The sequence below is a fragment of the Scyliorhinus torazame genome, chromosome 8 (assembly GCF_047496885.1).
Source record: "Scyliorhinus torazame isolate Kashiwa2021f chromosome 8, sScyTor2.1, whole genome shotgun sequence".
NCBI classification, from domain to species: Eukaryota; Metazoa; Chordata; class Chondrichthyes; order Carcharhiniformes; family Scyliorhinidae; genus Scyliorhinus; species Scyliorhinus torazame.
The window spans coordinates 75,106,234-75,121,263 of record NC_092714.1 but is presented as its reverse complement, the minus strand read 5'-3'; the positions used below and the strand labels follow the sequence as shown (position 1 = coordinate 75,121,263).

Sequence of the window (15,030 nt, the reverse complement as noted above, 5' to 3'; positions counted from 1 at the left end):
AGCAAAGAAATTAATAGTTACATTTTACCACTCCCAAAATGACATACTGCACAGTAGCATCAGAAAGTAAAAATAGAAAATGCTGGAAAATCTCAGCAGGTCTGACAGCATCTGTGGAGAGAGAACAGAGCTAATGTTGCAAGCCTGGATGACTGTCAGAGCACCCAGCTCTGGATTCTAACTCCGACAGTCATCGAGACTCAAAATGTTAGCTCTGTTCTCTTTCCACAGACATTAGCTCTATTCTCTTTCCACAGATGTTGTGACTTGCTGAGACTTTCCAGCATTTTCTGTTTTTGTTTCAGATTTCAGCATCCGCAGTAATTTGTTTTATCTTAGCATCAAAAAGTAATTTGGTTCCCACCTGTTGTGTAGGATCAAGGTTTCTAAATATTTTAAAGGAGAAGGATGAGCAAATCATTTTTTCTTTCATGTTTCGGCCCAGCACATTGGTAACACTTAAGAATCATCTTGAGGTTCTGTGTTCCAGCTCCACTAGGTGTTCACTTTGTTGCAGTATTAAGCAAGTGCTGTGTTGGAGGTGTTACCTTTTAAATGAGACATCAAACTAAGACCCTGTCTGCACATTCAGCTGAATATAATCCAACAGAACATTCCCCATGCTTTCCTATACTCTTAGTTTTTTTTGTAAATTTAGATGTTTTTTTCCCAATTAAGGGGCAATTTAGTGTGGCTAATTCACCTACCCTGCCCATCGTTTTGGGTTGTGGGGGTGAGACCCATGCAGACACGGGGAGAACGTGTAAACACCACATGGACAGTGACCCGGGGCCGGGATCGAACCCGGGTCCTCAACACCGTGAGGCAGCAGTGCTAACCACTGCACCACCATGCTGCCCTTTTCCCTATACTCAAGTACAAACACTGTAGCAGTTTTTGTTACTATTTTCGTTGGTGTGAAGCAACCATTTGACAGTGCTCCAGTGCCCTTGGTCATTTATGTTGAAACACTTGAAAAAAAACCATCAGGGTTTCTGCATTTTAATAATAACTTACATTTACATAGCACCAAAATATAAGATCCCACTGTACTTCACTGAAGCATTATTAAACAAAAGTTTATATATCAGCCACTTATAGAACGATTAGGGAAGATGACTAAAAGCTTGGCCGAAGAGGTAGGTTTTAAGGGATGTCTTAAAGGAGGAAAGAGAGGAATGGTATATAGGGAGGGAATTCCAGAGGTTAGGACCTTGACAGCTGAAGGTATGACTACCAATGATGATGTGATTAAAAGCAGGAATGGTCAAGAGGCCAGAATAAGAGGAACACAGGTATGAAGATTGTAGAGCTGAAGTTGGTAACAGAAATCGAGAGGAGTGAGACCATGGAGGAATTTGAAAACAGTGCTGGGTATTTTAAAATGAAGATGGTGTTTATCTGAGAGTCAATGTATAGGATAATGGATGAATGGAACTTGGTGCAAATTAGGATACAGGTTGCAGATTTTTGGATATCCGCCTTTTTTAACATAGAATGTCGGCTTACAACACTGATGTCCTCACTTTCCATTTTGTCTTGCTTCATACACCAGGCTCACAGTTCACAGCTACACAGGTGTCAATACTTTCAGATCACAATAATTCAATGATTTCTCATTAAAATAAGGTGTTAAAATACATATTTAGTATTTCAACACCTATCTAATATTAACTCTGAATGTTTCTATCCACAGAAATCTTCAATAAAAGGTGGATGTTTTATACGATCTGAAGATTCTACTCTAGACAGCCAGGTGGCGAGAGTTAGAACTGGAAACAATCTTTACACCACATTAATTTAGAGAACTACATTACAAACATACACCTTCTTAGCAAACAATGGCAGTTTTAATCTATTCCTTTTTATAGGGGCACAAGTGAATATTTAGTTAATGTCCAACACCAGCACACAATTTTACAGATGGACAGCTTTATTTAGCTTTTTACAGAGTGAGAAATGTTTATTCTGTTATATCTTTGGTAAAAGAATAACTAGAAATCCTACAGTGAAAATGCAACTGCAATAAAGCTATTAATTTGGCTGCAATGTTTTGTGGGCCTCTGCAGGTATACAAGTAATGCTGTGCACTATCATCTGTCCCACCATTTACCCAAGGCATTCTTCCAATTAAACCCAACTCCAACCACAAGTGTCGTATGTACTGACAGCAACAAGACATGTTACTGTACTATTCAGAAAAGCTACATAACAAAGAAAAATGTGTAAATGTTGGTTTCCCTTTACAATCAAAGAGGGCTGATTTTTGCATGGATTGAATCATCTGTTGTGCGTTCTAACACGGCCGTGGAGCCTGATTTCAGACCTGCATGGCTTTCCACAGTGTGGACAAGGTTGAATTGTCCGATTTTGTTGAGATTACCTGTTTTTTCGAGCTTGCCTTTTGTCCTTAGCTACCCACATTTGCTTTTTGAAGGAAACAACAGAACTACTTGAGACTGCTCCGTGGTTAGTTTTTGAGCATTTGTATCCCAGTCTGGTGGATATGCCACAATTCCTGATGTTCACCTTCAAAGATTACTTGTACCTTAATCTTGCCCTATTTTGTATGCAGTGTCCAAGTTTAAGTTGTGAATACATTCAGGGATTTTATAATCAGTCTTACATACTGCATGTCCACTCCATCTGAGCTTGGCTCTGATGATGAATTCTTAAATTACAACCATTTCTGCTCTTTGAAGTACCTCAGTGTTGGATACTTTGTACTCCTATTTGTTACCCATGATGTTTCAAATGCATCTCGTGTGGAACAAAAACAGAAACAAAGAATCATCCAGACTCGAAACGTTAGCTCCCTTTTCTTTCCACAGATGCTGTCAGGCCTGTTGAGATTGTACAGTATTTTCTGTTTTTGTTTCAGATTCCAGCATTCGTAGTAATTTGCTTTTAGCATCTCATGTGGAACCTGTCCAACTGTCTAATATGTCTAGAGTTGGTAGTCTGTCTCACAGGCATATTGGAGGATAGCTGACCACAGCTTTGTACACAGCAAGTTTTGTTATAAGTTTGATACCTTGTTTCCTCCACGGTGTCTTGGGTAAATCGGTAAATGCTGAGTTTGCTCTGGCAATTCTATCTGCCACCTTCAATCAATGCAGACACTTCCAGAGACAGCTTTCGGCGCCACGGTGGGGCAGTGGTTAGCACTGCTGCCTCATGCAGCAGGGGCATGGGAACCTGGATTGTAGTTTTAGGGTAAGGGAGAATGAGAGTATAGAGGTCAGGAGCACAGATTTGACGTCGCAGGAGGGGGCCAGTGTTCAGGTAGGTGGTTTGAAGTGTGTCTACTTCAATGCCAGGAGTATACGAAACAAGGTAGGGGAACTGGCAGCATGGGTTGGTACCTGGGACTTCGATGTTGTGGCCGTTTCGGAGACATGGATAGAGCAGGGACAGGAATGGATGTTGCAGGTTCCGGGGTTTAGGTGTTTTAGTAAGCTCAGAGAAGGAGGCAAAAGAGGGGGAGGTGTGGCGCTGCTAGTCAAGAGCAGTATTACGGTGGCGGAGAGGATGCTAGATGGGGACTCTTCTTCCGAGGTAGTATGGGCTGAAGTTAGAAACAGGAAAGGAGAGGTCACCCTGTTGGGAGTTTTTTATAGGCCTCCTAATAGTTCCAGGGATGTAGAGGAAAGGATGGCGAAGATGATTCTGGATATGAGTGAAAGTAACAGGGTAGTTATTATGGGAGACTTTAACTTTCCAAATATTGACTGGAAAAGATATAGTTCGAGTACAATAGATGGGTCGTTTTTTGTACAGTGTGTGCAGGAGGGTTTCCTGAAACAATATGTTGACAGGCCAACAAGAGGCGAGGCCACGTTGGATTTGGTTTTGGGTAATGAACCAGGCCAGGTGTTGGATTTGGAGGTAGGAGAGCACTTTGGGGACAGTGACCACAATTCGGTGACGTTTACGTTAATGATGGAAAGGGATAAGTATACACCGCAGGGCAAGAGTTATAGCTGGGGGAAGGGCAATTATGATGCCATTAGACGTGACTTGGGGGGGATAAGGTGGAGAAGTAGGCTGCAAGTGTTGGGCACACTGGATAAGTGGGGCTTGTTCAAGGATCAGCTACTGCGTGTTCTTGATAAGTATGTACCGGTCAGACAGGGAGGAAGGCGTCGAGCGAGGGAACCGTGGTTTACCAAGGAAGTGGAATCTCTTGTTAAGAGGAAGAAGGAGGCCTATGTGAAGATGAAGTGTGAAGTTTCGGTTGGGGCGATGGATAGTTACAAGGTAGCGAGGAAGGATCTAAAGAGAGAGCTAAGACGAGCAAGGAGGGGACATGAGAAGTATTTGGCAGGAAGGATCAAGGAAAACCCAAAAGCTTTCTATAGGTATGTCAGGAATAAGCGAATGACTAGGGAAAGAGTAGGACCAGTCAAGGACAGGGATGGGAAATTGTGTGTGGAGTCTGAAGAGATAGGCGAGATACTAAATGAATATTTTTCGTCAGTATTCACTCAGGAAAAAGATAATGTTGTGGAGGAGAATGCTGAGCCCCAGGCTAATAGAATAGATGGCATTGAGGTACGTAGGGAAGAGGTGTTGGCAATTCTGGACAGGCTGAAAATAGATAAGTCCCCGGGACCTAATGGGATTTATCCTAGGATTCTCTGGGAGGCCAGGGAATAGATTGCTGGACCTTTGGCTTTGATTTTTATGTCATCATTGGCTACAGGAATAGTGCCAGAGGACTGGAGGACAGCAAATGTGGTCCCTTTGTTCAAAAAGGGGAGCAGAGACAACCCCGGCAACTATAGACCGGTGAGCCTCACGTCTGTAGTGGGTAAAGTCTTGGAGGGGATTATAAGAGACAAGATTTATAATCATCTAGATAGGAATAATATGATCAGGGATAGTCAGCATGACTTTGTGAAGGGTAGGTCGTGCCTCACAAACCTTATTGAGTTCTTTGAGAAGGTGACTGAACAGGTAGACGAGGGTAGAGCAGTTGATGTGGTGTATATGGATTTCAGCAAAGCGTTTGATAAGGTTCCCCACAGTAGGCTATTGCAAAAAATACGGAGGCTGGGGATTGAGGGTGATTTAGAGATGTGGATCAGAAATTGGCTAGCTGAAAGAAGACAGAGGGTGGTGGTTGATGGGAAATGTTCAGAATGGAGTACAGTCACAAGTGGAGTACCACAAGGATCTGTTCTGGGGCCGTTGCTGTTTGTCATTTTTATCAATGACCTAGAGGAAGGCGCAGAAGGGTGGGTGAGTAAATTTGCAGACGATACTAAAGTCGGTGGTGTTGTCGATAGTGTGGAAGGATGTAGCAGGTTACAGAGGGATATAGATAAGCTGCAGAGCTGGGCTGAGAGGTGGCAAATGGAGTTTAATGTAGAGAAGTGTGAGGTGATTCACTTTGGAAGGAATAACAGGAATGCGGAATATTTGGCTAATGGTAAAGTTCTTGAAAGTGTGGATGAGCAGAGGGATCTAGGTGTCCATGTACATAGATCCCTGAAAGTTGCCACCCAGGTTGATAGGGTTGTGAAGAAGGCCTATGGAGTGTTGGCCTTTATTGGTAGAGGGATTGAGTTCCGGAGTCGGGAGGTCATGTTGCAGCTGTACAGAACTCTGGTACGGCCGCATTTGGAGTATTGCGTACAGTTCTGGTCACCGCATTATAGGAAGGACGTGGAGGCTTTGGAGCGGGTGCAGAGGAGATTTACCAGGATGTTGCCTGGTATGGAGGGAAAATCTTATGAGGAAAGGCTGATGGACTTGAGGTTGTTTTCGTTGGAGAGAAGAAGGTTAAGAGGAGACTTAATAGAGGCATACAAAATGATCAGGGGGTTGGATAGGGTGGACAGTGAGAGCCTTCTCCCGCGGATGGATATGGCTGGCACGAGGGGACATAACTTTAAACTGAGGGGTAATAGATATAGGACAGAGGTCAGAGGTAGGTTCTTTACGCAAAGAGTAGTGAGGCCGTGGAATGCCCTACCTGCTACAGTAGTGAACTCGCCAACATTGAGGGCATTTAAAAGTTTATTGGATAAACATATGGATGATAATGGGATAGTGTAGGTCAGATGGCTTTTGTTTCGGTGCAACATCGTGGGCCGAAGGGCCTGTACTGCGCTGTATTGTTCTATGTTCTATGTTCTATGGCGCCGAGGTCCCAGGTTCCATCTCGGCCCTGGGTCACTGCTCGAATGGAGTTTGCACGTTCTCCCCATGTCTGCATGGGTCTCACCCCCACAACCCAAAAGATATGCAGGGTAGGTGGGTTGGCCACGCTAAATTGCCCCTTAATTAAAACAATTAAAAACAATTTTAAAAGACAGCTTTCATGATAGGTACTTAACAAGCAAGAATGCAATACAATGCAAAATGTGTAAAACAAAAAACACGTTATAAAGATCACATGCAAGATAGATGCTTGTTAATGAAAAAAATATTTACTTTTTAAATCAAAATAGAGCAAAGAAAAATTTTAATAGAAAACAGTAATTTAAAATATCAACACATCCACCTTCTTAAAACACTAGTTCGGCTTGAACTAGGGTATTGTGTCCAATTCCGGAGAATGTGAAGGATGTGAAGGCATTAATGAGGGGGCAGAAAAGATTTATGACAATGGCTCTAGGGATGAGGGACTTCCGTTACCTGGATACACTGAAGATCTGAGGCTGTTCTCTTGAGAGAACATAGAACATTACAGCGCAGTACAGGCCCTTCGGCCCTCAATGTTGCGCCGACCTGTGAAACCACTCTAAAGACCATCTACACTATTCCCTTATCGTCCATATGTCTATCCAATGACCATTTGAATTCCCTTAGTGTTGGCGAGTCCACTACTGTTGCAGGCAGGGCATTCCATGCCCTTACTACTCTCTGAGTAAAGAACCTACCTCTGACATCTGTCTTATATCTATCTCCCCTCAATTTAAAGCTATGTCCCCTCCTGCTAGACATCGCCATCTGAGGAAGAAGGCTCTCACTGTCCACCCTATCCAATCATCTGATCATCTTGTATGCCTCAATTAAGTCACCTCTTAACCTTCTTCTCTCTAACGAAAACAGCCTCAAGTCCCTCAGCCTTTCCTCATAAGATCTTCCCTCCATACCAGGCAACATTCTGGTAAATCTCCTCTGCACCCTTTCCAATGCTTCCACATCCTTCCTATAATGCGGCGACCAGAACTGCACTCTAAATGTGGTCTAACCAAGGTCTTGTATAGTTGCAGCATAACCTCATGGCTCTTAAACTCAATCCCCCTGTTAATAAATGCTAACACACGATAGGCTTTCTTCACGGCTCTATCCACTTGGGTGGCAACTTTCAGAGATCAATGGACATGAACTCCGAGATCTCTCTGCTCCTCCACATTCTTCAGAAGCCTGCCGTTAACCCTGTAATCCGCATTCAAATTTGTCCTACCAAAATGAATCACCTCACACTTATCAGGATTAAACTCCATCTGCCACATTTCAGCCCGGTTCTGCATCCTATTAATGTCTCTTTGCAGCCTACAACAGCCCTCCACATTATCCACTATTCCACCAATCTTGGTGTCATCAGCAAATTTACTAACCCAACCTTCAACCTTTATGAAAAATTAAAGGGGGACAAAACTTCTTTGAATTAATGCCAATTGCAAGGACGTTTCTGAGATTTTGAATTAGGAGTTGAGGTTTGGTGAAATGGTGATATGAGTTGTAGAACATAGAAAAATACAGCACAGAACAGGCCCTTCGGCCCACGATGTTGTGCCGAACCTTTGTCCTAGATTAATCATAGATTATCATTGAATTTACAGTGCAGAAGGAGGCCATTCGGCCCATTGATTCTGCACCGGCTCTTGGAAAGAGCACCCTACCCAAAGTCAACACCTTCACCCAACACTAAGGGCAATTTATCATGGCCAATCCACCTAACCTGCACATCTTTGGACTGTGGGAGGAAACCGGAGCACCCGGAGGAAACCCACGCAGACACGGGGAGGATGTGCAGACTCCGCACAGACAGTGACCCAAGCCGGAATCGAACCTTGGACCCTGGAGCTGTGAAGCAATTGTGCTATCCACAATGCTACCGTGCTGCCCTTAAGAACAAATAAATCTACACTATATCATTTTACCATAATCCATGTACCTATCCAATAGCTGCTTGAAGGTCCCTAATGTTTCCGACTCAACTACTTCCACAGGCAGTGCATTCCATGCCCCCACTACTCTCTGGGTAAAGAACCTACCTCTGACATCCCCCCTATATCTTCCACCATCCACCCTAAATTTATGTCCCCTTGTAATGGTTTGTTCCACCCGGGGAAAAAGTCTCTGTCTACTCTATTCCCCTGATCATCTTATAAACCTCTATCAAGTCGCCCCTCATCCTTTTCCGTTCTAATGAGAAAAGGCCTAGCACCCTCAACCTTTCCTCGTAAGACCTACTCTCCATTCCAGGCAACATCCTGGTAAATTTCCTTTGCACCTTTTCCAAAGCTTCCACATCCTTCCTAAAATGAGGCGACCAGAACTGTACACAGTACTCCAAATGTGGCCTTACCAAAGTTTTGTACAGCTGCATCATCACCTCAAGGCTCTTAAATTCAATCCCTCTGTTAATGAACGCTAGCACACCATAGGCCTTCTTCACAGCTCAATCCATTTGAGTGGCAACTTTCAAAGATGCATGGACATAGACCCCAAGATCTCTCTGCTCCTCCACATTGCCAAGAACTCTACCGTTAACCCTGTATTCTGCATTCATATTTGTCCTTCCAAAATGGACAACCTCACACTTTTCAGGGTTAAACTCCATCTGCCACTTCTCAGCCCAGCTCTGCATCCTATCTATGTCTCTTTGCAGCCGACAACAGCCCTCCTCACTATCCACAACTCCACCAATCTTCGTATTGTCTGCAAATTTACTGACCCACCCTTCAACTCCCTCATCCAAGTTGTTAATGAAAATCACAAACAGTAGAGGACCCAGAACTGATCCCTGCGGTACGCCACTGGTAACTGGGATCCAGGCTGAATATTTGCCATCCACCACCACTCTCTGACTTCTATCGGTTAGCCAGTTTGTTATCCAACTGGCCAAATTTCCCACTATCCCATGCCTCCTTACTTTCTGCAGAAGTCTACCATGGGGAACCGTATCAAATATGTGTGCTAGTGCATGAGTCGCAGAAAGTTGGTTTACAGGTGCAACAGGTGATTAAGAAGGCAAATGGAATTTTGTCCTTCATTGCTAGAGGGATGGAGTTTAAGACTAGGGAGGTTATGCTGCAATTGTATAAGGTGTTAGTGAGGCCACACCTGGAGTATTGTGTTCAGTTTTGGTCTCCTTACTTGAGAAAGGACGTACTGGCACTGGAGGGTGTGCAGAGGAGATTCACTAGGTTAATCCCAGAGCTGAAGGGGTTGGATTACGAGGAGAGGTTGAGTAGACTGGGACTGTACTTGTTGGAATTTAGAAGGATGAGGGGGGATCTTATAGAAACATATAAGATTATGAAGGGAATAGATAGGATAGATGCGGGCAGGTTGTTTCCACTGGCGGGTCAAAGCAGAACTAGGGGGCATAGCCTCAAAATAAGGGGAAGTAGATTTAGGACTGAGTTTAGGAGGAACTTCTTCACCCAAAGGGTTGTGAATCTATGGAATTCCTTGCCCAGTGAAGCAGTAGAGGCTCCTTCATTAAATGTTTTTAAGATAAAGATAGATAGTTTTTTGAAGAATAAAGGGATTAAGGGTTATGGTGTTCGGGCCGGAAAGTGGAGCTGAGTCCACAAAAGATCAGCCATGATCTCATTGAATGGTGGAGCAGGCTCGAGGGGCCAGATGGCCTACTCCTGCTCCTAGTTCTTATAAATGCCTTACTAAAATCCATGTACACTACATCCACTGCTTTACCTTCATCCACATGCTTGGTCACCTCCTCAAAGAATTCAATAAGACTTGTGAGGCAAGACCTACCCCTCACAAATCTGTGCTGACTATCCCTAATCAAGCAGTGTCTTTCCAGATGCTCAGAAATCCTATCCTTCAGTACCCTTTCCATGACTTTGCCTACCATCGAAGTAAGACTAACTGGCCTGTAATTCCCAGGGTTATCCCTAGTCCCTTTTTTGAACAGGGGCATGACATTCGCCACTCTCCAATCCCCTGGTACCACCCCTGTTGACAGTGAGGATGAAAAGATCATTGCCAACGGCTCTGCAATTTCATCTCTTGCTTCCCATAGAATCCTTGGATATATCCCGTCAGGCCCGGGGGACTTGTCTATCCTCAAGTTTTTCAAAATGCCCAACACATCTTCCTTCCTAACAAGTATTTCCTCGAGCTTACCAGTCTGTTTCACACTGTCCTCTCCAACAAAATGGCCACTCTCATTTGTAAATACAGAAGAAAAGTAGAGTTACATCATACAGCCATTCAGCCCATCAAGTCCATGCTGGCAATCTGTAGAGGCACCCAGTCAACTCTATCCCCATAGCCCTGCATATATATTCCCCTAAAGTGCCTATCCAATTTAGTTTTGCAATCATCAATTATCTTCGCTTCCATCACCCTCGTAGGCATTTATTTCCAAGTCATTACCATTTGCTGTGTAAAAAATGTTCTTCCTCTAATCCACGTGACAAAGGAGGAAGTTTGAAAATGTGGATATCAGAAACTTCAGCTGGACTAAAACACCTTTGCTAACTATAATAATTTGAAAGCATGATAGATTAAAATCACACAAGCATGGGATTGATTATATGTTAATGAAAAGCTGCATAAAACATAGTCATGTCATGTGTTCTCTGCTCGAAGGCAGGTCTTTGGATCATTGTCTGCTGATGCTTCATCATGATTTGTTTTCTTAGCAGCTTTTGTCAGTGGTGATTTGCCACTGCCTTCCACTCTCAGGGGCAGGACAAGAAGGCAGGTCCTAACTCTACTTCAGCCAGAACGGGAATCAAATCCGCAATGTTGGTGTTATTCTGAACCACACGCTCGGCATTTAGCGAAATATGAGCTAACTCCGGCCCCCAAAAGCCATGTTTCAAATGAATGATTACAAAGAAAGTAGTTGCTGTATACTTGTCAGACTTACTAAGGATTAATTTTGCACAAAAATGATGCACCACCAACACCCAGTGAGACCTGATCAGACAGATGAAGTAGTTTTTAAAGATTCTTTCCTGGGACATGAGTGTCGCTGGGAAGCGCACATCTATTGCCCATCCCTAATTATCCTCGAGAGGACGGTGAACCTTTTACATTGTTGTGGAGAACAAGTACAATAAAGACAAACACCCTCCACAGCCTCTTTTATGTCTTCAAGGTTTTTGTATGTCTGTTACCAACACAGAGGTAATAGAGAAGGGCGGCCAAGGGGTGCAGTGGTTAGCACTGCTGCCTCACTGAGCCAAGGATCTTGGTTTGATTCTGGCCGTGTGGAGTTTGCACATTCTCCCCGTATCTGCGTGGGTCTCACCCCCACAATCCAAATATGTACAGGGTAGGTGGATTGGCCACGCTAAATTGCCCCTTAATTGGAAAAAAATGGGCACTTTAAATTTTTTTTAAAGTACTCGAGATAGTAAATATAATCTATTATCATTGGCTGAAAAGATTATGATCCATAAGCCTCAGATAGTTAACAACTTCACAACATCCTATTCAACTCCAAGGTTTCAATCCATACGCTCTCTACCACCAACTGCCATCATAAACAACATTTACGTCTGCCTCCGAGCTGAAATTCCCATCTATGTCTCTGTCATGTTCAGAATTAAGTATTTCAATGCTCCCCTGGATGTCCTCCTAGTCTCTACACTCTAACGTTCCAGCTCAACTCTGCTTCCCTTATCTCATCCTTCGCCAAGTTTGTCACACTATTACTCTTGTCCTTTAACATCGCATAAGCTCCTGGCCCCAATATTAACTTTTCATCCTTCTGTTTAAATCCCATCATGACCTTGTCACTTCCTATTTCTATCACCTCTTCTAACCCACCAACTGCCATCACCACCACACTCCTACCATCTAATTTTCTTTGTGCAAACTTTTGCTCTTTATGCAAATAAACTTGCATTTCTTCAGCACCTTTCATTACCACTGGATGTCCTAAAGCAGTTTACAGCCAATGAAGTACTTTTGAAATGTAGTCACCATTGTAATGTACAACAGTGACAGCCAAATTGTACAAAGCAAATCCCCACAAACATGATAATGGCCAGATAATCTATTTGTGTAATGTTTATTGAAAAACAAGTATTGGTCAGGACACTAGGGATACCTCCTTTGCTCCTCACAAGATTATGTCATGGGATCTTTTATGCCCACCTCAGAGAGAAGATTTAATGGCTCAGGCATTTCTGACAGTGCAGCACCCCTTTAATAATGCACTGGAGTGTCAGCCTAGATTGCTGTGTCCATGTCTTGGAATGGAACCTAAACCCATAACCTTCTGATTCAAAGGCATACTACTGTAACTAGTGATGGCTGACATACTGCATCACTTTGCCTCACAACTGGCAGCTAGCTATGCCTTCAACCACTTGGGCCCCATGCTTTGAAAGTTCTTCTGAACATGCCTTCAGGAACTTCCTTAAATCCATCTCTGATTAAGGCTACCCCAGCTAATATCCTCCTCCTTTGGTTTGGTGTAAATTTTTGTCTGATTATGTGTGTGACTTGTCTTGTGATGTTTCATTAATGGCCCTATCTAAATGCAAGTTGTTGTCATATCTGTGTAACAATCACCAATTTGGCTTAAATTTGGAACATACCTGCCTTAAAATACATTTCTATATGTTTAAATGTTTGCAAATGGTATTTTTTCTTTTCGTTACTGACTATGCCATCTGTTCACACCAAAAAGCTTAAATGACCTACCTACAAAGCTTTGTTGAATATTTAAGAACCCAAGATGAAGAGCCCGAAGACAACACAAAAGAAACTAATAAGATATTAGATAGCAGTTCAATAGGCTTGAGCTTTTAAAACCCGAAGATTGTAGAAAGAAACAACAACCGAGTGAACAAAGAGTTTGGCAGTTTTGCGGTCCTGGGGTGAAAAAAACCAAATTTCGAGTACTGTAGGCTTCACTTCAACATCGAAAAACATCTAATCAGGCTAAAGAGCATCTGGCACTTGGAAGAAAATGCATTGATCACACAAACTGCTCAATATGACACCTTTCCTTCAATGAGCAAACATCGCATTCAATCAACAACTTTCTGTGCAGATCCTCCAGGTTGTCAGATTTATAATCCACTGGAGATTTCATTGGGGGGTGGGCACTCTCAAATGCGAAGGTCATGTTAAATTGCTGCCCGCATCTTCACGCCTATGACCTGAAATACATTTTAAATCCTGATTTATATCAGAAACTAACTGTTGTAATTTTGATAGCACGTCTAACAGTGGGGGATAAACTTCACTTTCCATGGCAAATGTGAGGGGCTCCGAGATCTGTTTGCTATGAACTCAATGGAACGGTCTTTAGAAAACAGTGAATTGCATGTTTCGTGCATTATAACTGAAATTAAAACACGCATCTACTTAAAAGCCAAGGATCAGACCGAAAGCGGACATATTCCGCCTGATCATCGCCAAATTAATCCGAGCAGATGCACCTTCTCCATTCTCAATCCGGCCTGTCCAGCCACTCCGCATAAACCCCCTGACACAGAAATACATTTAACCGACTGGAGGAGCTCGCTGCTTCCAGCCCAGCTTACCTCCACGGTCCGCCATACTGTAGCTGGTCTTAATGCTGATAGATCAATAACTCCAGCTCCTCACCCGGAAACACATCCTGTATGGGGTCAGAATGACGGGCCCAGGCACCATGGTGATGGGGCCTGGCACCACCCGCGCAGTCCAGGCGCACCTCAGCTCGGAAGTGTAATTTTAAAAAAGTACATTCCTGTTGGAATATGCGTAAAAATTGTGATTTTTAAACCCCATGTTTTCAAGGGAGCTACCTCGAGACCTAGTTCCAACGAGTAACTGGTCAGTGCGATATTTCACCATTACTTCTAAAACTCTGCTGCCTGTGTTCTAACTTGCACCGTCCAATTTGCCCATCACTCCCATGCTCCCTGATCTACATTGGTTCCTGGCCCAGTAATAAGACCATAAGACATAGGAGCAGAATTAGGCCACTCAGCGCATCGAGTCTGCTCCGCCATTCAATGGTAGCTGATATTTTTCTCATCCCCATTCTCCTGCCTTCTCCCCATAACCCCTGGTCCCCTTGTTAATGTCTTAGTATTTTTTTAAGTGCCTTTGTTTTCAAATCTGTCGGTGGCTCATCACTAATTTCCTCCATCCACATCTCTGGGTAACTCAAATCCTGACTTCCTGTGAATCCGATATTAAATTTTTTTTAAGAGTACCCAATTCTATTTTGGATGGATTGGATTGGATTTGTTTATTGTCACATGTACCGAGGTACAGTGAAAAGTATTTTTCTGCGAGCAGCTCAACAGATCATTAAATACATGAGAAGAAAAGGGAATAAAAGAAAGTACATAATAGGGCAACACAACATATACAATGTAACTACATAAGCACTGGCATCGGATGAAGCATACAGGGTGTAGTGTTAATGAAGTCAGTCCATAAGAGGGTCATTTAGGAGTCTGGTGACAGTGGGGAAGAAGCTGTTTTTGAGTCTGGTCGTGCGAGTTCTCAGACTTCTGTATCTCCTGCCCGATGGAAGAAGTTGGAAGAGTGAGTAAGCCGGGTGGGAGGAATCTTTGATTATACTGCCCGCTTTCCCCAGGCAGCGGGAGGTGTAGATGGAGTCAATGGATGGGAGGCAGTTTCGTGTGATGGACTGGGCGGTGTTCACGACTCTCTGAAGTTTCTTGCGGTCCTGGGCCGAGCAGTTGCCATACCAGGCTGTGATGCAGCCCGATAGGATGCTTTCTATGGTGCATCTGTAAAAGTTGGTAAGGGTTAATGTGGACATGCCGAATTTCCTTAGTTTTCTGAGGAAGTATAGGCACTGTTGTGCTTTCTTGGTGGTAGCGTCGACGT

At 43.5% G+C, this 15,030-nt stretch overlaps 1 protein-coding gene across 2 annotated transcripts in view; it reads right to left on the bottom strand.

Annotated features, from left to right (window-relative positions):
- fundc1 (FUN14 domain containing 1) overlaps positions 1-13,862 on the bottom strand; it is a 60,990-nt gene extending 47,128 nt beyond the window's left edge. Inside the window, exon 1 of one of the 2 annotated variants that reach the window (XM_072513839.1) lies at positions 13,725-13,862. In XM_072513839.1, coding sequence (XP_072369940.1) covers positions 13,725-13,740 — 16 coding nt within the window. In that variant the 5' untranslated portion in view covers positions 13,741-13,862. Of the gene's footprint in view, positions 1-13,619; positions 13,699-13,724 lie in introns of those variants that run through there. The other variant, XM_072513838.1, reaches the window with a different exon arrangement.
- Between the last annotated feature and the right edge of the window lie 1,168 nt (positions 13,863-15,030).